At 41.2% G+C, this 25,968-nt stretch overlaps 1 protein-coding gene across 1 annotated transcript in view; it reads left to right on the top strand.

Moving 5' to 3' along the window:
• LOC137159677 (cytosolic phospholipase A2 zeta-like) overlaps window positions 1–25,968 on the top strand; it is a 40,535-nt gene that overhangs the window by 2,599 nt on the left and 11,968 nt on the right. The window contains exons 2-15 of the mRNA XM_067558142.1: window positions 2,401–2,473; window positions 3,818–3,954; window positions 5,873–6,001; window positions 10,502–10,542; window positions 11,200–11,242; window positions 13,609–13,675; window positions 14,060–14,229; window positions 16,266–16,379; window positions 17,010–17,047; window positions 18,158–18,293; window positions 19,191–19,327; window positions 20,184–20,406; window positions 20,828–20,942; window positions 24,960–25,097. Of these exons, the coding sequence (XP_067414243.1) occupies window positions 2,401–2,473; window positions 3,818–3,954; window positions 5,873–6,001; window positions 10,502–10,542; window positions 11,200–11,242; window positions 13,609–13,675; window positions 14,060–14,229; window positions 16,266–16,379; window positions 17,010–17,047; window positions 18,158–18,293; window positions 19,191–19,327; window positions 20,184–20,406; window positions 20,828–20,942; window positions 24,960–25,097 (1,561 nt within the window). The remainder of the gene's footprint in view (window positions 1–2,400; window positions 2,474–3,817; window positions 3,955–5,872; window positions 6,002–10,501; window positions 10,543–11,199; window positions 11,243–13,608; window positions 13,676–14,059; window positions 14,230–16,265; window positions 16,380–17,009; window positions 17,048–18,157; window positions 18,294–19,190; window positions 19,328–20,183; window positions 20,407–20,827; window positions 20,943–24,959; window positions 25,098–25,968) is intronic.

Below are 25,968 nucleotides of genomic sequence, written 5' to 3' on the forward strand. Positions count from 1 at the left end.
TCCCACCAAGGTGGTGGGGAAAATAACCTCACATGCAGCCTTGAAACTCTTTCCTTAAACTTGTAGACCAAATATTGGGGAGGTAGAGAGATGATTTTGGGATAGTGAAGGACGAATGGCTCTGATGTATATTAAACACTCATAAACCACTATAAGAATGTTAAAGTTACAAAGACAAACACTCAAAACTTAGGAAATATCACTACTAAGGTTGTCCATGCAACCTTAATTTGCCCCCCTTGATTGTATGCATTATAATAGTCTTTAATTACATGATCACGTACTATATTTCCCCTGGACTGCTGCCTCATTCAGTGCACATCTTCATAGTTCAGTGTTTGCCCCCATTCAAACCCTGTTTTGAAGATGAAATGATTAATTTCCTGATTGGCTTTTCTATGGTGCTCCTCACTAAGTGCTTCACAATCAATTGATTTAGTTTTACAACATGCCTGTGAGGCATGTGGGGGAAGGACTCTTATCTCCATTTTACAACTGGGTACTGAGGGTGTGTCTACGTTACAAAAAAAAAAAAAAAAAAAAAAAAAAAACCTATGGCAGCGAGTCTCAGAACCCAGGCCAACTGATTTGTGCTTGCAGGTCTTATGCTGTGGAGCTAAAAATAGCAGTGTAGACTTTTGGGCTCAGATGGGAGCCTGAGCTTTGAGACCCATCTCCCTCACTAGGTTTTAGAGACCAGGCTCCAGCCCTAGCCCAAATATCTATACTGCTATTTTTAGCCCCTTAGTGTGAGCCCAAGTCAGTTGGACCGGGCTCTAAGACTCACTACCACGTGTTTGGGGTTTTTTTTTGCAGTGTGGCCGTATTCAGTGGCACAGAGAGAGTAATGTCAAAAGTGTCAATGAATTTTAGGCGCTCAGTCTGAGACACATAGGGCCTGATGTTTGGTCACTCTTACCATTAGATAGCACTTGACATCTTCAAAGTACAGTTACAACTGAAATGAATTCGCACTTCTGCAAATCAGACCCCAGCATCTCAAGTCAGGCACCCAGAAAATGAGGATCAGACTATTAGTGACCAGCTGGGAAATATTCAGTTTAAGTAACTTGCAGGGATAAAATCCAGTTTTCCAGGGCCCATGAGACCATACTTTTTCTTCTTGCACGTTTTTTGCCTCCTTCACTACACCCCTTCTGGCTTCTGCACAAAAGAGGCAGGGGTCCTATGGACAACAGCTTCCTTCACTACACAACTCCAGTTCATCCCCAGAGCGGGTTCATCCTATGTGCTGGATGAAACAGTGGTCCTTTGGGGGGGAAAAATAGCATGTGATCCTCATCTGATCTCAATCTACCATGCCCCCACTGGCTCCCATTTGTCTGTCAGGTCCAGACTCCAACTCCCAGTCTTCCTGCCCTGCCAGCCTCAGTCTCTACCCCCTTCTTCTCCTCTGCCTAGGCTCTTTATCTGAATCTACTCCCTCCCTCCCCCACTCTGGCTCTTTTTTTCTCTGCAGTCCAGTCAGGCTGTTTCCTCCTCCATGCTGCCTGAGCACTAACAGGGAGAGCATTGAGAGCACAGGAGAGACAATCTCTTGGCTCTTAGTTCTGTAGCCCAGCACCGCAGTGGCCTGCAGCAGCTGCAAGGAATGTCCTGCTCAATCCCTCCCAGCTTGGGCTGGAGCATGCCTAGTGCAGATGGAATCTTCAGAGAATTTAGTTGCCAAATTTCTAATGAGTCTTTAATAAGCATATGTGAATTTTGTTTTTTCAAGGGCTTATAATTTGGCTAAATCTGGGAAGTTTTTTTTATAGAAACAGCAGAAGGCAAATTCCAAACAGCAGAAGGCAAATTCCTAACACCAGGATCACCCCCATCCCAAACAAACAAAAACACTCCTATGACACTAATATAAGTGTCAGTCTAAAATGAATATGAATTTATGGGCTAAACTTCTCTCTGGTTCAAACTACTGAAAAGTAGGTGATTCTACCAGAAATCAAGGGATGGCCTAAGTGGGCTTTTGGTTCTTTCTAGTGTAAACGTTGTATGCTTTTTAGATTTTTTTTCAGATCACTCTGTTAATATTTGTGGCATCTTTGCTGCTGTCAGAATGTGCATGATAATAGTGAGCCCTAAAGAGAGTTCTTTCCTGTATGACTGTCAGTTGGACCCTACAAAAGATCACTTTCACCTGTAGTGAGAGGGGAATTCATTGAATTCTCAGCCTCCCTTCACTGGGGTGCTCTGCCTCTGCTTTTGCCCACCTTAAGAGACACCACTTTGTCTTCATTTTCTCAATTTCAAATAGTTCTTGTATTGACTATAGTGGACCATGTGCTGGTTGTTCCACTTCATTTCCTTATTTTGTTGTTATCATGTTTTTGGAAGGTGGATTGATGCTGAGTTTAACATAGAGCCTGCTTGTCTTTTCAGCGTGAGAAGCATCCTTACTACAACCTCACAGTAAAAGTCCTCAGAGCCAGAAACATCAAGGGTACAGATCTGTGTAAGTACTTGACCAATGTTGTGCAGACTTACGTTTTACACAATGCACAACCGTAACACAGCCAACATTTCCTCTGGTTGATGTAACACTGCAACCCCACAGCTTGTAAGTTTTTCTAAAATATATGCTCTAGGAATTGTTTGGGGGGAAGTTCTGTGGCCTGTGTAATACAGGAGGTCAGACTAGATGATCACAATGGTCCCTTCTGACCTTGGAATTTTCCTGGCTCATGAGATTGTATGTATGGGATGAGGGATTGTGGTATGGTGTGGGAGGGGGCCCGTGTTACAAGTTTGTACTGGGCCCGAAAAATTATGCTTGGGCCCTGGCTTGGACATAGGTGTCAGAATTTCCTCTGATGTAGGTGCAGTCTTTATGGCAGTGATCCCCAAACTTTTTATACTGCGCCCCCTTTACTCCTGTCCATGCCCCTCCCGGAAGCGGGGCCACAGTCGGGGCTGGGGCTGAGGCTGAGGCTGAGGCTGGTGCTGGTGCTGGAGCCAGGGCTGGGAGCCATGGTCAGAAGTGGAACTGTGGTCGGGGCTGGGGCTGTGGCTGGGAACCAGAAGCCATGGCTGGGGCCCAGGGTGGGGCCTGGAGCAGGGCAGGAAGGTAAACTGTGGCTGGAACAGAGATGGGGGCAGAGTGGGGCGGGGTGGCATCCCCTCCTTGGCCTCCCGTGGGGGTTGGCCCGTGCCCCACTGCACCCATCCCCCCCAAATGTTCCTCTGCCTCCCCCTAGGGAGGCACACCCCACAGCTTGGGGACCTTTGCTTTATGGTCCATGTGGGGAGAACAGAAAACCAATGCAAGCTAGCCAGTGTGAGTGTTACACCTTACCTTAGCGTACACTGGAATTAAACTGATTCCTGTGTCCAGTGTTGTGAGGCTCCTGTTGCACTCAGAAACGTGGTTTAATTTTTGGCATTAGGCTTCTGGGGCATGGATCCCACTGCACATGAAAGCAAAGTATTCTGATCATGGTATAAACTAACATAACGTGAAGAATACGGGTGTGATATCTTTTCCTCTACTGTCCAAATAGCAGTAAAATAATTTCAGAAGGCGAAACCTCTTTGAAGCACGAGCCCGTTTCTCAGCAATAGTCCCTTTAAAGAATGGGTTTAACACGGGGACAAACCTAGAAAATGAACTATTTCTATGAAAAGAAATTTGATTTGCTGCTGTTGAAAATATTTGTGTCTTAATGAGGGTTCTCTCCCAGCCAGTCCAGCTATTTTTTCTACTTAATTGTGTGCAATCCTGTGACAGGATAGACTACAGAAAGCAATGAACATACCTGATTAGAATTATTCTGATGCTGTTCTGCCCTTTTCGTTCCAGTGTCCAAGGCAGACTGCTATGTGGAATTGCAGCTACCAACTGCATCTCCGACCACTTATCGAACTCAGGTTGTTGATAACTCCAGTGATCCAGAGTGGAATGAAACCTTCAAGTACAGAATTGAGTCTGCTGTCAAGGTGAGGGGAGCTCTTTGATATGGGGCAGGTCAGACTATCTGGTGCTCCAGGGTGGCAGGATCTTACATTTAAAAACAATCAAAGGATCTTTATTACAAGAAAAAAGGTCCCTTCATGTAAGATGTATCACGTGAGTCAGTTGGTGCCCTTTGCTTTCAACACCCAAACATGTTCCACAAGTCCCTGGGTAGCCACCAAAAGAGCTGATTCATAACTGCTCACACTTTTGAAAATCACAGCTAAGGAGAGAAGATTTTTTTTCTCTAGTACCATCTGATGCATTTAGGGGAAGAGATCATTATGATGATTGTATTTATATTATTGTAGTGTCTAGGAGGCCCAGTGATGGACAAGGACTAGAACAGTCCTAGGCACTGTACAACCACAGAACAAAAAGCCAGTTCTTGCCCCAAACAGTTTACAATCTAAGAATAAAGCAAGAGACAACAGATGGATACAGGCAGACCAGGGAGTATAAGGAAACCATGAGACAATATTGGTCACCATCACAGACAGTGGTGAAGCAATCTTATATAGGCCCCATAAAGTTTCAGGAAATTCTTTGGTAATGCCGGTAAACTTTTCTGGGTTATTCATCCTCACGCCCTACAGCTATTGTCATCTCATGGTTGTGTTTGCCTAAAATCCTAGTCATTAGGGTAATATCACTGGGCAGACAAAATGCTGGGATCAACCAAATTCAAATAAGTTTGTGAGATCTGAGTTGACTGAGAGTTTGTTTATTGGCTCCATTAATTCCAATATTACAGAAACACAGAATTAAAAATCATGAGAGGAGAGAGAGTAGATGTGTCACATATTGACAAAGCTGGAGAATAGTGTAGAATGAATGATGAAAACTTTTCAAGTTCTGTCAATGTTGGTGCTTTACGTTGATACTAGTGATGGAGATAAGGATGTTATTTTTTAAAAAGATGATATCTCTTAAAAAATCAAAACAGAAAACCACCCTCACTCTGTTTAATTATTTAACAGACACTGATTTCACAGCTGGAGCAGGCCCTTTGTTTGTGTGGTGGTTTGTGGCTGGGATGGGTTTTTGTGTGTGTGTGTGGGGGGGGAGATTGATAAATGACTCTGACAAGTTGGCGGATAGTTACAAACAGGTAGAAGTTAGATTACCAAATTAAATAACATAAATAAAATAACAAAGAGCTTTATATTCTCCCCAGTTCATGAGGGCATGTAAATTCTGGCTGCTACCACTAAGGTTAACCAGAGCATTTCTCTAATTTAGTGTAATCTCCTTAAAGCGTGATGCTACTGCACAGGCCATTTCTAAGCAATTGTACTTTGTATCGTCTGATGATCCATGAGTGTACTTTTCAATTAGTCGCAGCTGGGCTTGCTTTTGCCTGGTAGCAGGGATGATCAGGTTGCTTTACCAGCTTGCTCCTTCTGATTCACCCTGAAAGGGAGGAAACTGCTGGCCTTTCCTCAGGCAAACAGTGCTGAGTTAAGAGAAAATTCCAAACAAGTTAGGTTGTGTGTGTTCTTTTTAACAGGGAAACATTAGGAAATCTCTTCCAGAGAAACCATCCAAAGTGCAGGCTTATTACAAGCCCACATCCTCCACTGTGTAATGAGCTCTTCAGAATAGGGCAAATTCTACAAATGGGGTAAGATAAAATTGTTGCAGAAGGACTTAATTTTTCAGGTTTCTAAAAGGATGTATTATAAACAATAGAGAGTAAAACAAATAGCAGTACTAAGTAATTTATATCGCTTTCATCCATCAACTTGCTTTTCTTAACATGAGTCTGGCCCTTTATTTATCAGCCATGTACACACACTCTCTCTCTCTCTCTCTCTCTCCCTCCCCCCTTTCCCTCCCTCCTCGCTCCTCCCCCCATTCCAACCCATCCTTTGAATAATGTTTTGTTCTGTTTTGTTTTAGAACATCCTGGAGTTGACCCTCTTCGATGAGGATGTTCTGATAAATGATGAACTTACTTCCATTGTGTTTGATGTGGGGGGTATGAAGCCAGGCAAGCCTTTAAAGCGCACTTTCAAGCTAAACCCAGAGGTTGGTACCGTTTACCCTGTGGCCAGTTACCTTTGGAAATCTGTTCAATACAGACACGCAGAGGTTCATACCTGAGAGAAGCCTCTCTCTGCATTGCAGAAATTGTGGAGTGCTTTTGATAATGCTCTTATAGTTGCAGGGTTTTGGTGAAAATTGATATTGTTTGGAACACTGATGTTAGATGCATCACTGTACATATTAAACGAAGGGACCGCTTCTGTTTTGTGCACTTCCCCTTGCTCTTCTGAATGTTATCACTGGCCTTTGTCATTCCTCAGGTTTTACATCCTCTGTGGTCCAGCAACTCTAGAGGGTGGTGCAGTGTCACATGTTTGAGCAGGTGTGATACTTTATTCACCAAGGAGCAGTCGTACACATGCACAATACTTACCCTTCCCTTTTCTACCACTGACTGAAGTTCATCCTGTGGAATGCAATGTAACCAGGAGTTCAGATTCAAGGTCAGGGTGCCTACTATAGTTACCCCCTATCTGCATGGACTTCAGCATGGATAGAACTAGGGACCTTTTTGTCCAAAACCACAAGTCCTTACTACTTAAGATAAATGTAGACTTTCTCTTGGATGCAGAAGGATTCATATTATCTGTGGGCCAAGGGAAGCAATACAGCACATAGGCACTTCCCATTATGTTACAAGAGTCCATTATCATCTTGGCTCAGAACAGCTATTTTATAAAAAGTTTCTTTTTTAATTTCCTAGGCAAAGATACATTCTGATTAACCCCATGTATTGAAGTAATTATAAAATAATTGGGGAAAATATAGTAACAACCAAGAACATGCAAACACAGCCACCCTAAATTTTCAAAAGTCACTATTGATTTTGGGTTCCTCAGTTTTTGGGTACCCAACAAGAGAGAACTCAAAGGGACCCCTGTATTTCAAAAAGTGCTGAGGACCCACCTTCTGAAAATTAGTTCCCTTTAAAGTGTCTCAAATTGGATCTCAAAAATAGATTCACCCAAGATCACTTTTCACTTAAGAAAATGTGAATATGAAAATGTAGACTAGCATATCTATATCAGCATTATTAGTTTGCAGGGATCAGATATTCATTGGTGCAAAGGCTACCTCTCAATTTTAAAAAGTTCAAAACCTAAGAATAGCCTCCACTGTCCTCATATTAAAATCCTGAAGTGCTACGTTCAGTCTAACTCGCAGACTGTGCACATGCTGGAGATGTCAGCGCTCTTCAACTACTCTAGATCCAGTTACTTTAGCGCCTATCTTATGGTATTCCATCCATAGTCAGATGTACCCAAAGCCATATCACAAATTCTGAACTTGTCCATCATTACCACAGCCAAGTTATGTCCAATAGGCCCGGGTGAAGACAAACCAATTTCAACCTTCCTTAAGGAAGTGCGTGCTGAGTTCTTTAATGCTATTCAAACTGATCCTACTTCGAAGCTGGAATGACTGAGTTCAGAAACAAACATACTTGTGTACACCGTTAGTGGAGAGGTTATGATCTCCCATGTAGGCAACGTAGCTGATATGTACTAGTCTACGCTCTGTCTACATAGAACCTCAGATCACACCATCCTGGAGGGCCTGGAAAACTGATCAGTGGATCTGAAATTGAAAATTAGTGCCCTACACAGAAGTGCGCAATACAGTTGAGTTAGGATCTATATGTATTTCCTGATTTATTATGTTCTTTGTAATCCATTACTGAATGCTTTCTGGGCACTGAATCTGTGAGTGGGAGATGGGCCAAAGTCTGCAGAACACTGTTAAAGGCGATGATAAGCTCAAAGTGCAAATTATTTAAGAAATAAAACTAAACATAAGTAGCCCATACATAGAAACTATAATCAGTTATGCCATCATATAGGTACTGGGGTTCAAAAGGGCTTCGTTTTAATAAAGGAGGGACAGATTTGAGAGCAAAGTTCACTTTGATCTCCTATAACCTGTGTATGTATATGGTACTTAGCATGTTCAAGTTCAAAGCACTACTCAGCACTAAATATTAACTAGATGCTTGTGTAGACAAACTTAGATTGCAGCAAGCTGGAGTGTAAATCTACCTTGGACTAGCCTACAGTGCACTATTTGTCCTTGTGGATACTACTGCTACTGCACATTAAAAGTTCCCTATTGCACTTTTATTTACTCCAGGTGCACTGGGGAAATTTTCGTGCATAGTAGCAGGGTCCACAAAGACAGTTAGTGCAAGGTAGATTTATACCCCATCTTGCCATGCACTACCTGTTCATCTATACAAGTCCTAAATAATCCTGTCGTCACCTCTGCGAGATGAGTAATCTCCCTATTGACCATATCAGGAAACGAGCACAGGAGGAAGGTTAAGGCAAACATTTTCAGAAATTGCTTCTGATTCTAGGTTTTTCTGTTCTGGGGTGCCCAGCTTGCAGGGCCTGATTTTCAGAAGTGCAGAGCCACCCAGACAAAGTTGATGGGAATGGTGGGCACTCAGCACCTCTGAAAATCCGACTCTGGGTGTCAAGTTGGGTGCCCACATATCGAGGTACCTAAAATTAGCAGTTGCTTTTGAAAATTTTGGTCTAAGTAACTTACCCATGGATACAACGATCAAGATTAGGATTCAGGAATTCCCAACTCCTAGTTCCGTGATCAGTCTGCTAGACGATGCCACTTCTCTTAAACCATAAAAAAAAATCCTGGTGCAGTCCCACTGCTTTGACTACAGTTTCACTCTAACCCACTCTGTGCAACTTGCTCTCTTTCCATCTGGATAAACTTCTAACTTCTCCAATTCAAAGCATTCTAGGACTCTGTCCCACATAAATCACTATCCTGCTTTTTTCTTCTCACTCCTGTCTTTTTTCTTCTCTTGCCCCCTCCTGGTAGATCCTTTGACTACTCTAAGCTAATGGACTAAATGACTTCAACTGACGTGTGTGTGTACATGCGTGCATGCAATTTTAAGTAATTGATTTAAATGAGACTTAGTAAAAGTAATTTGAAAATTTTTGCTTTTGTAACTTTAGATTAAAATTTATAATCAGTAAAATTATAAATGCTGTTTTTTTAAAAATGCCACTATTGCAAAACTTCTATAGGCAAAGAACAGTATATTGCAAATTAAAGTCCTGATGTTGGAAACATGCAGTTACGGAGCTTTACTCATGTGAATTGACTTCAATGAGACTAAATACGTGTCTTTGGAGGTGGGGGTAAAGTAGGGGGTGGGAGGAGTTTGCTTCTCAACTCAATCTTTCCAGCTGCGAAGTAGGAGCTGTTTGAATAGCATTAAAGTGCACTTTGTTTCTTTGGTTGTGGAAAATAGCACAGTATAATAGTTTCAATCCAACATTGCTGTAGAAAGTTGTTTTCAGATACTAACCACCAGCCTCTAATGACGAGAAATAGAGATCTTTATTTTTAAAGAAATTTCAGTCACAACATTGCATTAATATAGTTTTTGACATGCAAATTTTGTTATATTAGGAAAAGTGACTGTAAAAAAAAATCACTGTCAGGTTCTGTATTTTATTTGAGCTATTTTATTAAGTTTACAAATTAAAACCTGTCTTTTCTAATTATCATGGCTGCAAATTGCATTTGCAGTCTAAAAATCACAATGAATTTTCTGTCTCTTGCATCATTACCCATAATACACAGAGATAGTCATATGTCACAAAATTATAAAAATGAGGTTTGTTTGCAAAACTGAGAATTTAGAATTTCTGAGCACCTGAACTGGAGTGTTTGGTGCCGAGGTTTTGGTTTGAGCTACTTTGTGGTGAGAAAGTAATAAACTTTCTGCATTTGATCTTGCCTAGTAATTCTGTTGATCCAGAACAGAATAATGCACCCTCTTGTGATGGCTGTCATCTTGGCTGACGCAAAGAGGATTGAACAGGGAACCTCCAGCCCTAAAAGCATCTGCTGCTACAACTTTACCTACATCTCTTTAACAGTCTCAAATCCTCTGCAGACTAAGCACAGAGTGGGAGCTGTAAAACACACACTCATAGCTGTATTAGCTGAAAATGCTAATGTAAAACCAATAAAAATTGACTGCGAGAGAAGTAAGCAGGTGTGACTCTGTCCAAAGCGTGCAGATTAGCTGAGTCATATGCCATTTTTTTTCTTGGTGTTTTGCAGTGTTGTAGCTATGTTCGTCCCGTGATATTAGACAGAGAAGCCGGATGAAGTAGTATCATTTATTGGACCGACTTCTGTTGATGGGAAAGTCAAACTTTTGAGCAGAAGAAGAGGTTTGTGGAGCTTGAAAGCTTCTCTTTCACCTGCGGAAGTTGGTCCAATATAAGATATTACCTCACCCATCTTCTCTCTCATTTTTTCTTGGTCACACTTATGAATATAATTGCACTTTAATAATAGCAACAAAAATCTCTAGCGCCTATACCCTAATGTGAAGATTGCCTTATAGGTAAAGTTGCTGGGTGAACCTGGCATTTCATATTCTTTCTAATGGTCAGAGATGATCTTGTTCTGTGTCTGATTTTTTTTTTTTTTTTAAAGGCTCAGGAGGAGCTGGATGTAGAGTTCTACTTAGAAAAATGGTGAGTCTGATCATCTAAACACACTGCTCCATGTAAATATGCATTGTCAATACATTGTTTTATTCAGCTTTACTGTTTTAGATACGGTGATGGTCTACCAGCTCTTACCCTTCCATGCATTATTTCTGGGCTTTGGTATAAATGACTTCAAGGCTACTGCCTCCTTAGCCTTAGAGCACTGACAATGCTCCAGAATATCACTTTGCTGGATCTTGTTGCCATGGCATCACAATAAGGGAAATCACAGTATTGGAGTCTATCTGCCATAGCTGTGGTGAAGCTCATGTTGATGAAGTCTTAGCTTGCAATGGAAGGCTACTGCAGTAATCCCTGTAATACAATCAACAGTACATCTGTCTATCCAGAATACTTCTTTTATGTCTAGCCTCCCTTCTGGAAACTGAGGTGGGAAAGAGAGTGTGCGTGACAGCTGCAGAAAGCCAGGAAGCAGTTTCTCCTTAAATAGTGAACATTTTTCCTTTGCCCTATGAAGGAAGCCATCACTGAGCTGCCATTCTCAGTGTCCAATTACAGAGCGTGAGCGCATTGGATGCTTCCAGGCTCTCAGTTTGGAAAGAGAGATGAGGGGCAGCAGAATGAGGAACCAAGGGCAAATTTAAATAAAAACTCATTCATATTAACCCTTCACCTTCACAGCTCAGATGCCCCTGCTGAGGTCCTCACCAATGGTGTCCTTGCGGTGAGTGAGTGGAGTTATTTGGTTATGCATTAGAGAATTGTTAGTTAATGCAGCTTTTCAGTGGTTAAAAAGGGGATGAGCACTTTAAAATTAGAGGGTCCCCAAAATCCATACATCCCATTTCCTCTACTTCACGCACCTCCCTTCTTGTATTGGCTTGAATAAAAAATATATATTTAGCCTGAATTTCTGGAAATCATGGTACTGTCCCGTGATGGGGTTGATTCTTTCCAGTAGGGCAGATGGCTTCATAGCCAAGAAAGGATGCTGTTTCAAAACAATGCCTTTGAAGTGTCAGTGGGTATTTTGTGAACCCCTCAGTGCTCCAGTGCTTGACACTTACCTGCCCCTCTCTTTCCTGTGCTCCTTTGTATGCAAGTTCAGCATGCATTCTTTCTAGTCATTTCTTCTTAGTAATAATAAATGGGATAAATCACTGCAGGATTGGCTGCTGAATCTGAAATGTGACAGCAGAAGGTCGGTTCTTATGCAGACTGTAATTCTTCAGAGAAAATGGCAGGATGAAAATGGTAGTTTATATGGTGGTGAATCCCAGTCACAAATAAGGGATGGAGGAGGGACTGGTTAGCTAAGGAAATTAACAGGATAGGAAGATATGGAGTAGAGTTGATCCAAAAAACTTAGACGAAGGCATTTTCCACTGCAGTTCCATTGAAACTGAATGGTTTGTGAAATTGTGCTGATTTCATTGAAATTTCATTCTGAAGAAAAATTGGGTGTCAGGATGTAGGGAGGAAGACTTGTTTTGATCAATCAGAAATGAAATATTTTTTAATAATTTTTCTTTCATGGAGAATTGTGAAATTTTTGGGGTTTGTTCTGTTTTAGCATGAAGCCAAATTGAGAAATCTCAAAATCCTTCACAAAATGGAATTTCCATCCTGTGCACAGCTCTAATATGGAGCATTTTGCTTCTAGGTCACTGACTGTAATTCAGCCTAGGTGAGTCGTGACTGAAAATAACTATAGAGGCTACCTAATAGCCTGTACGTGAAATGAATGGGTGAGGATCAATTCATTTCTTAGTGCAATCATTCTCAAATCTTTTCATTCTATAGGCCACTTCATCAGAGAGAGCCTCTCATGGACTTATGCTTCCCAGCATCAGTCTTCCATTTAAGCAACTGCTTGGTGCAGTGTGTTAGGGTTTCTCTACATTTGAACTGGGAGGTGTGATTCCCAGCTCATAGATGTACCCACCCTCGCTTTGCTCAAGTTAGCACACTAAAAATAGCAGTGTAGCTTGGGTAGCGTGAGTGGTGACTTGGGCTAGCCATCTGAGCCTATACCCAAGTGGTCTGGGCCAGTATGTGTTCAGGTGTCTGGCCCAAACCACCACCCGTGCTATCCCATCTATGCTGCTGTTTCTAGCATGCTAGCTTGAGCAGAGCTAGAATGGATACTTCTGCATGAGCTGGGAATCTCACCTTCCATCTCAAAGGTAGACATGTACTCTCTCTGTGGGGACCAGTACGGTTGTGGAGGAATGTTCATGTTTTAATAAAGCGAATAAGCGCAATTAACATCAGTTAAGTCCCTTGTCTGCAGTCTCATCAGAGAAGCCAAGGACTGAACGGAGTGGGAAACTGAACTCTCTGTCCACATGGTTGCTCCAAGACAGGGTTTTGAGAGACAGTATAAGAGGTGTTTACACCATCTCTGCCTATGCATTTTCTGTGAATTTTAGGATGCGTGGCAATCTATTTTTCCCGTCAGCTGTGTGCAAAGCTGGCTTTTCGCTCAGGTTGTATTTGAGTTCCATTCCGATTTGGATCTAAATACAAACCAGGCCAGCTTTTAGTTTCCGCAGAGTTTAGGAGGGGAAAGAGGGGGTGTGTGTGTGTGTGTGTGTGTGTGTGTGTGTGTGTGTGTGTGTGTGTGTGTGTGTGTGTGTGTGTTTGGATCTGAACACAAAGCACATTCTTAGTCATTTTAAATAAAATATAGAAAAAAGTCTATGTAGCCTGAGAGCCTGTAGCTATGTAGAATAGGTGAGGAAGTTATGACACAGGGAAGTGATTTTCAGTTTAAAAACAAAACAACTCTCCCCCGCAACCCCTGTCCTTTTGAATGAACAAATCTGTTTGCCAAACCTTTTTGTCCAGTGCTTAATTTGTAATGAAAGAGGTGCAGGGACTCAAGCAATTTTTTTACTTTCATAACTGATGTGACAAACCCAGAGGTGCTGGGGCTATGAACTGCCCGGCCTAGAAGTGGCATAAATTAACCCCTGGTTTTGCTATAGGATCAATGTCTAGTCTAAACCACTTCTTATTGTCACTGGATTAAGCCTCAGTGGGAAAATGAAGCAAACCTCATAACCAGATCTGTTTTGTTTTCAATAGGCTCATCCCTGCCTGTCTCTCCAAGGAGTAATCAACAAACATGAGAAGTCAAAGCAGAGTGAAAAGGGTAGGGCTGCTTGCGACTTTCAAGAAAGATCTCTCTGTTGCTTGCTCTTTAGCACATCCATCCCATCCTGAAGGAAGTTTGGATCCTCATCTGAATTTTGCCTCTTCCCATCTAATTCTACGGAACTTTGCTTCACTGACTATGTAACACATTTTTGTCTACTGCTTTGTTTCAAGTAGCGGCTTTTTAACTAATCTGTTACTAAAAAAAAAAAAAATTAAGCATGGAATGATATTGTCTCTTCCATAAAGTGTCATATGAAAGAAAACTTGGGGGATTTAGTTTTGTCTCTGTGGTCTGGTTGTCACGTCTAATAGCATTGTCTAGTTTTCAATGTGTGTTTCAGTAACGGTTGTGAAATAAATCTCTCATTCTTACTCTCAGGGAGCTGTCAGGTCAAGCTATCAATGCCAGGGGCCTATGAGAAGCAGTTGTGCATTCCCTGCAGACCGGACAACGACCAAGATTTTGGGACCCCATTTGTCTTTCATGTAGACAAAGAAATGCGTTCAGACCTGGAGGTGGAGCTGGAGCAAACAATAACTGTCTTGCAGGTGAGCATCTGTGTTGACATCTACGTCGCCTAAAAGCCACTTTTGGAACAAATCCATCCTGAAGCCAAGTGTCTTTTCGTCCATGAAATAGACAAAAGAGTAATTTGCACTGATTTATGGTTTTGGTCATCATGCCAGGGATTTTTTCAGAGATTAGAGGAAACCATTTCCTAGTTTGCCATTGCTTAGATACTGGTGCTGAAAGCCATTTTCTCATGGAGTACTAGAAATTATAGATGGGGCTTGTCGTGTTTCTATTATGAAGGTTCCCTGATACTTGCCATTATACGGTGCTCTTTTCAGTTGCCTATAATTTTGTCAGACTTTAATTTGTTCAGTTGAAATTTTCCATGCTGGGTATCTGCCTTAGGTTGAATTCTTTTGGAAAATTTCAGCCAAAACAATTTAGCTGTTTCTTGAAAACAAGGTAAAGAAAAAAATACATTGATTTGTCCATTTAAAACAAAATCTGGAGACTTTTTCTTTGAACAGCTGTAGTGCTCCCATGCTTTTCACAAGGGACATGAATTTGACAATGGGTGGTCTTTGTCTCAAGAGGTGCCTTTTGCCATCCCTGTGAAAATCTGCTTAAATTTGACCAAGTTATAGGCCTTTGAAAAATCACAGGTTGCACGTGCTCTGAGACTTTTTTGATATTAACAGCTAAAATCTCAGGAGATTCCAACCTCCCTGAGCATTCTTGAGCCTCTCACAGCTACTAGTGCTGACCAGACTGCACATGCATCATCCCCACCGTGTGACTGACATGCTCTCCCCAGCCCAGGGTTACAGGGGCAAAAATGGACTTATCCTGTGTGCAATGGCTGCCCTCAGTGAGTCTGGACACTGAAATGGAGAGCCAGGGAGCCTCTCTCCCTTATGCTCTCAGTGACTCCTTCCTTGCTGGCGCCCTGGCAGGGTGGAGGAGGAAGCCATCTGATCTGAATGCAGAGGTTGGAGCAGGGTGGGAGTGGGGTTGGGAAAGGAGTAGGTTGGAACAAGGAGTCTGGTGAGAGTGGGCCTTGAATGGGAGGAGGAAAAAATTGGGAATGGCTGATCACTGAATGAGACAGAGGTACAATAGAAAAAATAATATGAGACTGTGTGATTATTAAAGACTGTATCACATGTAGTGGGGGCTGAATTAAAGTTGTATGGATGACCATAATACTGGTATTTCTTAACTTCTAAGTGCTTGATTCTGCAACCTTAATAACCTTCTTGTAACACTGTGTGTGTGTGCACGCACGTACGCACACAATCATGTCGTACAGAATAAAGGTTTTATCAGTATGAATTTAGTTGTGCAAATAAAATGCAGATCAAATATTTATGCCATGCTATCATACATTCTGTGAAAAACTAATCTACAATTTTTAAACACAAATATTTGTCTATTGGGATTGGTTTTTGGTTCCCTTGTAAAACGAGGTGCCTCAGTTATCCCGAGTCAGATTCTGCAGAAATTGAAGAAGCTTTGCTTTACTTGCGATGTAAAAAATGAATGTCCCAAAAAGAAGTAAAATAGCTTTTCTAGACAAAATGTCATGACTCTAGAGTCTTGTATCAAAGGACTTTCCAGGGTTAGAATAAAGTGCTGTTTGAAACAGGTCACAACATATTGGACTTTAAATCTGTTAGGGATGCAGCACTGCATGTTGCCTATTACTGGCCTCAGACCAGGGCAACTCTTTTGGAGGAAAATTCCTCATTTAGGGGGAAGATAGAGAGACATTTTTGTGGCAGGTTGATTTTAAAAAGAAAAGACAGTTAGATTTTTGAAGTTATTTATAGGTCTGTAATAATGGAAATGCTCCCAGGAAAGATGGCTTAGTGGACAGAGAGCAGATAAGGTGGTCAAAGGTATATGATATCATAAAACTTTCTTCTGAAGTGTTCTAATTTTATTGAGTTGCAGTATGTGAATAACTTCACTTTGTGACCGTTCTGGCTCTATATTTTCACAGGTGCAATTACTGTTTTAATGAAAACTATTTTTCTGAGACTCTAAAATTACTCTCTTTTTTGTTTACTAGGATGAAATGAGCCCTGACCTAGAAAAGCAGACGATACTTCTGGGGCTGGGGACTGTACCAGTTAAATCACTTCCTGTTGGACAGAAAGTAGACATGACTGTTCCTCTAGGAGAGGTAACCCACTAAGTTTTGCATGTATTTTTGTACTCTTGGGGTAAAGTTCTATTTTTTCCAACAGTTAGAAGTAGGCATTTTTAAAGTTTGGGACTAAGAGCCAGTGTTGACATAACTGGAGACTGACTTGAACTCTGGAGAATACCATGTTTTGCTGTACTTTTTAAAATGAACACCTCAAGAAGACACCATTTCTTGGAATGATGTCAGGCAGTCAATCACTAGAGACTGTTCAACACAGTTATTCTGAGAAGTGCTCTTTTCAGTCTGATTCCTGCAAAATAAGCCCCAGTGCCCATCAGTTTGCAGAAGCAAGGAAAGAATCAAATAGGCTCTGAAAAAGGAGTGTTAATGGAGGACAAGTCAAAAGTGCACAAAAGTAATAATACTTCCACTCTTCCCCGTCCTCCAACTTTATATTACTCCATTGTAACAGCTCTTAAGAGACGTCTATTTGCACTAAAACAGACACTGGGAGAAAATAAGGTGTGCTGTGTATTTAGCTTTTGCTGGTGGAAGTGCTTATCTTGTACAGTATTTGATAACAATATTGAGGGCATTCTCCATGCCCTGTTAGTAGGCTCTACTGTGAAACTACCTTTGATTCAGGGATTTATTATATTTTTCAAGGGACAAAGTTTGGATCTGACTGTGAAGGCTGAAGAGAGGTGAGCCAGAGCCTTGTATATTCCTTACAGATCCTATAATGAGGAACTATTTTACTCTCACTGTGAAGTCTGTCATCTGGTGACTGTATTAACTGCTTCTGAAGCATGTTCATTTTACTAGAGGCCTTCTTGGGTTTGAATGAAAAAATAAAATCTTGTTGGATATTTTTCTTCTACTAACCCAATTCTAGTTTGATTTTCACCATGAAATTATTTTTTGTGGCACTGGTATCAAGAAAGGGCCTGAAATCTGAACAAATTTTTCATAAATTCCTAGGGATTAGGCCTAAAAAATAAGCAGCTAAACATGCAAACATAAAGCAGCTGTTTTGTATTTTATTATTATTTCTAAAGTGCCCAAAATGTGCTGGGAGCTGTACAGACAAATAGGAGGATACAGCTCCAGCACAAAGAGTTTTACAATCTAATACAAACAAAAAAATGGTTGAGGAAAGGATTAGTGCATAGAAACACACCAGGTGAGGGTGAGGGTAAGGGGTAGATGGATTCATGTTTTGTTAGTTCCATGGTTTTTAAAAAAATGATATAAGCTATCCCCAGTTGCCTCTCTACATAGCCATTATTAGTTTCTGACCCAGCCCTCATCTACAAACCCATAGTAAGGTTTATTTCTTCTCTTAGTTTAAACAAGATTTTAGTTGGTTTATCATTTTATTCCTGACACTTGCCTTCACTATCCTTCACACAGTGAACCCCGCCTTTCAGCCTGCATCCTCTTCCTAGCTCTCTCAGAATCTTCCCCTCTGCTAAAGTCACACAAGCTCCTGCCCAGTTATCTGTTTCTTTAAGCCAATTATAACTTTAATTATTTTTGTATGACACTATTAAATCCTGGTGTTTTGGACACTGCAGGATTGAATTTACCACGAACTAAAATAGTGAGGATAAGTGAAGTTCACTTTTAATATAAATAAATTCTTCTGTTTTTTAACTAAATGATGTTCATCTTGTTTTATGTTGGATATAGTGATTTTACTAAGAATATTTGCTTAGACAAGATTACCATGTACCTTTTTTCAAGGGGTTTCAAACCCTTTAGACCTATGAAAACTCCTCTAATTTTTTTTAAACTCCTGTTTCTGTAATCAGCACTTGGGATCTTGATGTACGCCTTAGTTTTGACCTCTGTAAAGAAGAGAGAGACTTTTTGGACAAGAGGAAGAAAATAGTTTCTCAGGCATTAAAGAAGACACTTAACTTCAGAGAAGCCCCTGGGGAAGATGAGGTATGAAGCAAAATGTTTAGAGATGGCTGCACAGTCATTTATGATTGACTCGTAATCTTTTAAACAACGTAGAACTCTTTGTATGTGAACAACAGGACTTTCCTCCATACATGGAACATTCACAGTATGGTCCATGTTGAGTTTCTCTTTAGAGACCTAGATTTTTGAGTTCTGGATTTTGGAATGTTTTCAGACTCCTTTTTGTTTTTGTTTTTATAGGTGTTCCTTTTATGGAGCAAAAAGCAATTTTACCAAAACTTCAACAATTTTTCTGAAAAGGTTGATGAAAATTTCTGGGGTTTGAGGTTCCAGTACTTCATTGGATTCTCTCATCTAGAGCTATGGCATCATGTGCTATCAAGATAGTTCTGAGATGTTAAAATAAAGCCAGACTTTGGGCCCAACAAAGTTCCTGGGTGCAACTCGTCCCCCAGTTTGAGGGAAGTAGAACTGTAGGAAAGAGCAGAAGGAACGTGTGTGTACAGTGCCTGGCACAATAGAGTCCTGATCTCCGCTTGGGGTTCTTAGGTTCTAGTGCTACAGAAATGATTAATATATTTCTGCTTATAACAGTGTAGGTTTCGTGAGCTATCGCAAGGCGTGTGATGAAATGACTAGCATTTGGGTAACTTAATATACATCAGAACTTATTTCATTAAGTGGGTGACTCTCTAGACAATACTGCAATCTTTATAATACATGATCTATATCACTAAAATATCAGCCATGATTCATTTTATACTGGAATTTAATCAGCATATTAATAGGAGTATAACTATTCCTGTGTTTTAGCGGGTTTCATTCTGATATAAGTAAAAAGTAAATAAATAGAAAATTAAACCGCAATCAAAAATTAACTATGAATGTGTAATTCCCTGGTTTCCCGTCTCTCTGCAGGTCCCAGTGGTAGCAGTTGTGGGATCTGGTGGTGGGACCAGAGCACTGACATCATTCTATGGCAGCCTGTCAGGGCTTCAACAGCTCAGCCTTCTGGACTGTACAACGTATCTGTGTGGAATTTCAGGTTCTACTTGGTGCGTAATATGCAGTGATGGTCCCTGAAACTTCTAGTTGGATAGGTTAGTGTAGCTCCAAGGGAGATGCTAGACTTCATGCATGTAATCTTGAGAAAAGTGGTAGGTCCAGTATATTTGCTATTTTATCTCAGATGATGACCGTCGTCATGTTCTGGGTGGCTCAAAGGAGAGTTTCATTACTATTTTTAACACATACAGCTATCGGGTAGATTACGGCAATGTGTCTCACAGAACCTATATAACCGTATTACAGAAAGAAAGCACTTAGGGGGAGATTTTCAAAGGCACAAACAGGAAGTAGATGCCCAACTACCATTGAGGTTTTGTGAGGGTTGGATGCTTAACTGACATTTGTACCTTCAAAATTCACACCTTTATGGAAAAGTTATGGAAAATAACTTCATGTAAAAAAAAAAAATGTACTGGTCCTCATCTAAAACTCTGTAGCTTATACAGTTACATAGGGAGGTTTGCTAAGTCAGATTCTCTGCTGCGGGGAGGAAGAAGCCAGTTACTCTGACTCTGTTTGGAAGCACGTACCTAGCTCTCAAGGCTGTTGCAAGGTTGAGTGAGCTAATATTTGTAAACTAATTCACGTTAGTTAATCTGCTGCCGGAACAACCCTGAGTGGTAGGTTAGCAGACAGAGAGATGCCATGTGGTTGATTTCAGGTTCCCCAGCATATTTTAAAACTTAAAATGCTGTCTCATAATGCTTGTGATCTTCAGTATTTAATCTTTTAGGTTGTCAAGGTTCTACAGTTCTCAGTTCGTTACTGCAATAGGAACAATACCTAGCTGGAATTTTATGTTTAATATCATTCACTGATGATCTTGATGTAAATGTTTTTCAGGTGTTTGACTGCACTATATCAAGACACAGACTGGTCCTGTAAGGATCTCCAAGGTGCAATCAGCAAAGCCCGAGATAACGTATCTAGCAGCAAAGCAGGGGCATTTTCCTCAGAACAACTGAAATATTACTTCCAGGAGCTGAACTCAATGGAGAATGAAGGACGGAAAGTCTCTTTTACAGACTTGTGGGGCCTTTTTATAGAGTATTTTTTAAATCAGAAGGTAAAGAATTCTAGACTTTGAAGTGTATTGCAGTTTGCTTTCAAATTAGGAGCTCAACATATCCGCCTTTTTGTGTCTCTGGAAAATGATTTCTTTTTGAGTGTAAATTGTCTAGAATTGTTCTTGGTATTAAAGTCGTCTGGGGACAAACATGGGAGTTTTCCACCTCACTTTGCTTCAGTTTTCCTATCTATAAAATGGGAATAATGATACTTACCTAATTTATAAAGCAATTTGAGATCTATCAATAAAAATGCTAGGTAGAGCTAGATATGTATTTGAAATTACTTTGCAAGCCTGTGATACTGTTACAGCCAAGGTTGGGAAGTGAAAGAGCTCTGGAATACTCGAGCATGAGGATAGCTGGTGGTAGGCTAGAGCCATCAATATTAAGCTTTTTTGCTTTCTTTGTTATAATCAGAAAGACCTGTCAAAGCTGTCAGACCAACAGGAAGCAGTGGAGGGGGCACAGAATCCTTATCCCATCTATGCAGCAATCAATGTGAGGCCCAATATTAGTGGCGATGACTTTGCAGGTATAAATCAAACACATTTACTTTTATTTTTTACTTTTCTATTTGAAAACCTGTAAGTCTCCTTCCCCCACCTCCCCCTCCGAGACTTAGAATCATAGAGTTGGAAGGGACCTCAGGAGGTCATCTAGTCCAACCCTCTGCTCAAAGCAGGACTAATCTCAGCTAAATAATCCCAGCGAGGGTTTTGTCAAGCCGCAGCTTAAAAACCTCTAAACAAACCTAGTTCCCTCAGCCTCTCCTCATAAGTCTTGTGCTCCAGCCCCTTCATCATTTTTGTTGCCCTCCATTGGACTCTCTCCAATTTGTCCACATCCTTTTTGTAGTGGGGGGCCCAAAACTGGACACAATACTCCAAATGTGGCCTCACCAATGCCGAATAGAGGGGAATAATCCCTTCCCGCGATCTGCTGGCAATGCTCCTACAAATGCAGCCCAATATGCTATTAGCCTTCTTGGCAACCAGGGCACACTGCTGATTCATATCCAGCTTCTTATCTACTGTAACCCACAGGTCTTTTTCTGCAGAACTGCTGCCTAGCTCATCGGCCCCCAGTCTGTAGGGGATTCTTCCGTCCAAAATGCAGGACTCTGCACTTGTCCTTGTTGAACCTCATCAGATTTCTTTTGGCCCAACCCTCCAGTTTATTTAGGTCCTTCTGTTATCCTATTCCTACTTCCAGGGTATCTACCACTCCCCCTAGCTTAGTGTCATCTGCAAACTTGCTGAGGGTGCAATCTACCCCATCCTCTAGATCATTAATGAAGATGTTGAACAAAACTGGCCCCAGCACCAACCCCTGGGGCACTCCGCTTGTGACTGGCTGCCAGCTAGACATGGAGCCATTGATCACTACTCGTTGAGCTATATGCTCTAGCCAGTTCTCGGTCCATTTGATAGTCCATTCATCCAACCCATACTACTTTAACTTGCTGATAAGAATACTGTGAAAGACCGTATCAAAAGCTTTGCTAAAGTCAAGGTATATCACGTCCACCGCTTTCCCCACATCCACAGAGCCAGTCACCTCTTCATAGAAAGCAATCAGATTGGTCAGGCATGACTTTCCCTTGGTGAATCCATGTCTCCTTTCCCCAACTTATGTCTCCTTTCCCCATTCACTGAAGCTTGGATAATGAGCATGAGACATGAGGTGCTGATTAGCCAATATTTGGGAGCCCCACAGCTAATATATTCAATTGGACACTACTTGGCAAAGTTCACCTTCAGAAGCCACGTGTTCTCATAGCTATGTAGCTGAAAAACCAATCCCTTCATTAATCTGGGTGTTCCAAATATTTTGCTAGGGAGTGTCTAAAATTTTCAATAGCTGTGATAGTGCACTACAAAAACACTTAAGTCTTCATCTTGTAGTCTATAAATGAGTCTACAAATCATAAATTAAAATAATTGATCATTGGCTGACACACTTCAAACAGGACTTGTCTATTATGATCTTTTTCTTTAGTGTCTGTTTGACTTGTGTAGAACTGATTCATTCACAGTGATGTCTTGGGAGCTTTGTTACAATATTATTATTTATTATTTTTATTGCAGTAGTGCCTAAGAGACGCAGCCATGGTTCAAGACCCAGTGTGCTAGGCACTGTACAAACACAGAACAAAAAGATGGTCCCTTACCCCCAAAGAGCTTACAATCTAAGTATAAGACAATGTGTGGATACAGAAAGATAGACAGTGCATAAAGAAACAATTGGTCAGCAAAATAAGCAGTGATCTCAACACAGCAGCAGCCTAAGAGTTGTCAAGTTTTTTGTAGACATTACAGCAAAGGAGAGTTTTAACGAGGGATTTATAAAACAATGAGGTAGCTTTTCAGATGTTTATGGGGAACATGGGAGAAAGCACCAAAGTGCCTGTTAGAAAATTTAACAAGTGGGAGATGAAGGCTGGTATTGGCTGATTGGAGGCAGGCATCAACATCTTGGTAGTGTATGAGAGATGATAGATATCAGGGAGCTATTTTGAGAAGGGCCTTGAATGTGAAGATGAGTAGTTTATGTGAAAGGGGTTGAGAGATGCAAAGAGAGAAATGACATGGTCAAAGCAATGGGCTACGGAAATGATCTTTGCAGCAGCATTCTGAATTGACATGAGTGGGGCAAGATGGGATTTGTGAAGGCCAGAGGAAAGGATATTGTATTTGAGATGCAAGGTGATGAGAGTCTGGAGAAGAGTTTTAGCTGATGATGGATAGGAAAGGCTGTTCTGTAGAGGTGTTATGCAGAAAGAATTGGCAAGAGTTAAACACAGCCTAGATGTGAGAATCTAAAGAGAGCAATATTTCTGCTATTAGCAATACTCATTGCACTGTTCTGAGCTATCTTGACAAGATTGCTCTTGTAAACTTGTTTTACTTGAGAAATAATGTGGCCTAGTGGATCTCTTGATTGGGACTCAGGAAACCCGGGCTCTATTCCCATCTCTGCCACTAGATTGCTGGGTGACCTTGAGCAGGTACTTCCTCTTTATGCTTCAGTTTCCCCAACTGTAAAATAGGGATAACAAGATCTACTGAAGAAAGATGTTAAAAAGAGCCAGGTATATTTATAGTTCCAGGGGGGTAGCCATGTTAGTCTGTATACAGCAAAAACAATGAGAGTTCTGTGGCACTTTAAAGACTAACAAATATGCCTACAAAAATTAAATTTGTTAGTCTTTAAGGTATATTTATGTTAATGTTAATAATGGGTTAAATGAAGGATTTTAGTGATAAAATGGCAATGAGGTCTGGGCAACTGGCCCATATATCTCAGAAGGGTTAGGTTTTGGAAATATAAATAAGTATTCATGATTTGAACTCTGTCGTAGGTAATTTTCAATAATAATTTAGGCAGACACTGCTGTTAAGTCCTGGCATTGCTTAATAATGCTCTGTGCTATTGTTTTTAAATAGCTGTATGTTATTTCACAACATAATGACACCATAAAGAAATATTTAAAAATTGCTGCTCAGAAAAATGAATCTAAAAAATGTGGAATTGCTGGTGAGCTTCAACTGATTGTTTTCATCCTTGAATAATGTGACAGAGTGGGAGTAACCTAGGTCTGGCTCACCACTTTGTAAAGTTCCTGTCATGGGCCAAATTAGGAGATAATTGGTTTGGCCTGGGTGGTTAATCAGTTAAGCGGATTCAGCTCGTTAGCTGGGAACAGTGAAATGGGACGTAGGAGGGGAGCGGGGAAGGCTGGAAAGATGGGTAAAGAAGCTCAGGATCTCAGAAAGGTGAGACTTCACCCCCCTTTCCTGTGCCACAGGGGTGCTTTGAAACCGTCCCTTATGGTGATGGGACATGAAGCTGCATAAGACATTGTAAATACAGTGCACTGTGGTGAACTTACGTAAGTGTGTGTGAGGACTGCTAGCAAAGAGAAATCCAGGGTGAAGGGAGCCCATTCTGTGACAAACATCTAGACAGTCATGTTGCTCTCATTACCACAACTTGGGATTTCTCACTATGTATCACAATTATGGCAAAGATAAGGAGTTCTCATCTGAAAGAGTTACCCCTCCCCAGTTCTAGATGTTAAATCCTTTTTCTCTTCCCTTCCGCACCCAAGTGTGTGCTAATCCCAAATAGCTGAGCTTGGTGCCGTGGGCTATTCATGGGGATGAGGTTAAGGAATTCACCAATCAAGGTCATAGAGCAGCAGTGGAGGTGCTCTTTGGTGTCTGCTGCAGCCCTGAGATAGCAGTAGTTCCTGCTGCTCCTGTGCCCCTACTCTGCAAGGGACAATGGCTGGTGGATCTGCATACCAGTGGTTTAATTAGTTCCCAAACCTTGCTGCATAGATAGTTGAATCTTCCAGAGAGGCTTTGTAGGAACTATTATTCCCCCAAGACAGCCACACTAGTTCTTCTACATATGGGGTCTATGGGGAAGGAATTGCTGGTAGGTGATGCTGGAAGAAGCAGAGACTCTTTATAGAATAGGATTATGAGACTATTCACTTCAGAGTATTCCTGAGATAACTGTTGATCTGCTGTTTTACTTTCAGAGTGGTGTGAGTTCACTCCCTATGAGGTTGGATTCCGCAAGTATGGAGCCTTTGTCCGAACAGAAGACTTTGACAGTGAGTTCTTCATGGGGCGGCTGATCCAGAAACGTCCAGAGCCCAGGATCTGCTACCTGCAGGGTATGCTCTAATACTGCTACTTTGGAAGGGGAAATAGGAGAGGGCCATCACTGTCCTAGGGATTGATGAACCCAAGGCCCTGTAAATGTTATCCCATGTATTCCAGGAGAATTGGAAAGGTAAAAGATGCTAAATCTTTCCACAAAGACTACCAAAAATCCATCTGAATGTTACCAGGTACAATCTTGTCCTGCTTAGATTGCAAGCAGACAGCATGAAACAATAGCCCTGAGAAGGGTACACTGCCCCTATTAATGGCAATGGGCTGTTAACTCTGCAACCTAATGTTTACCATTTTAATATCAATGTTAACTATTCACTGCTGATCATTTTAGCAGCAGCATCCAGCTAAGGTGGCTATCCATTGCTGCTGGATGTAGTGGTGGTTATGAGGGGCTGGAGCCAGTGGGGAATCAGCCAGAGGCTAGGGAAAAGTATGACTTGCTTCAGGGCCCAAATGAAGCTCCTCGGAAGAGTGATATTTCTCACTACTAAATAGTTGTAGTCTGTTTAAAGGACAATATTCTTCTTAATCTGATGTAGGCAAGGTTAGCCCTTATGACCTGTTTTGATGGCTATACTGTCTCTTGGGTCTTACCTTAAGGTATGGATATATTACATTAAATGTTGCAGTGATAGAAAAGTCACCCTTCCATCTCATCATAAAAAACACTGCCTTGATACTTGCCTTTGTTCCACTGTAAACAAACAAATGTAGGTGCCTGTTATCATGTAAGTGCACTAGAGCTGTGATGTCTAAACTAAAGTGAAGCTGGTTGTATGCCTTAGGGATGTTGTTGCCCTTGGCAGTGACTCTCTGGGTCAGAGTTGTAGATTCAGGTTCTGTGATGTGCTTGTTACGGAGCGACGC

This window comes from Emydura macquarii, unplaced genomic scaffold (assembly GCF_026122565.2).
Source record: "Emydura macquarii macquarii isolate MOO-44397 ecotype Brisbane River unplaced genomic scaffold, CSIRO-AGI_Emac_v2 contig_1876, whole genome shotgun sequence".
NCBI lineage: Eukaryota > Metazoa > Chordata > Testudines > Chelidae > Emydura > Emydura macquarii.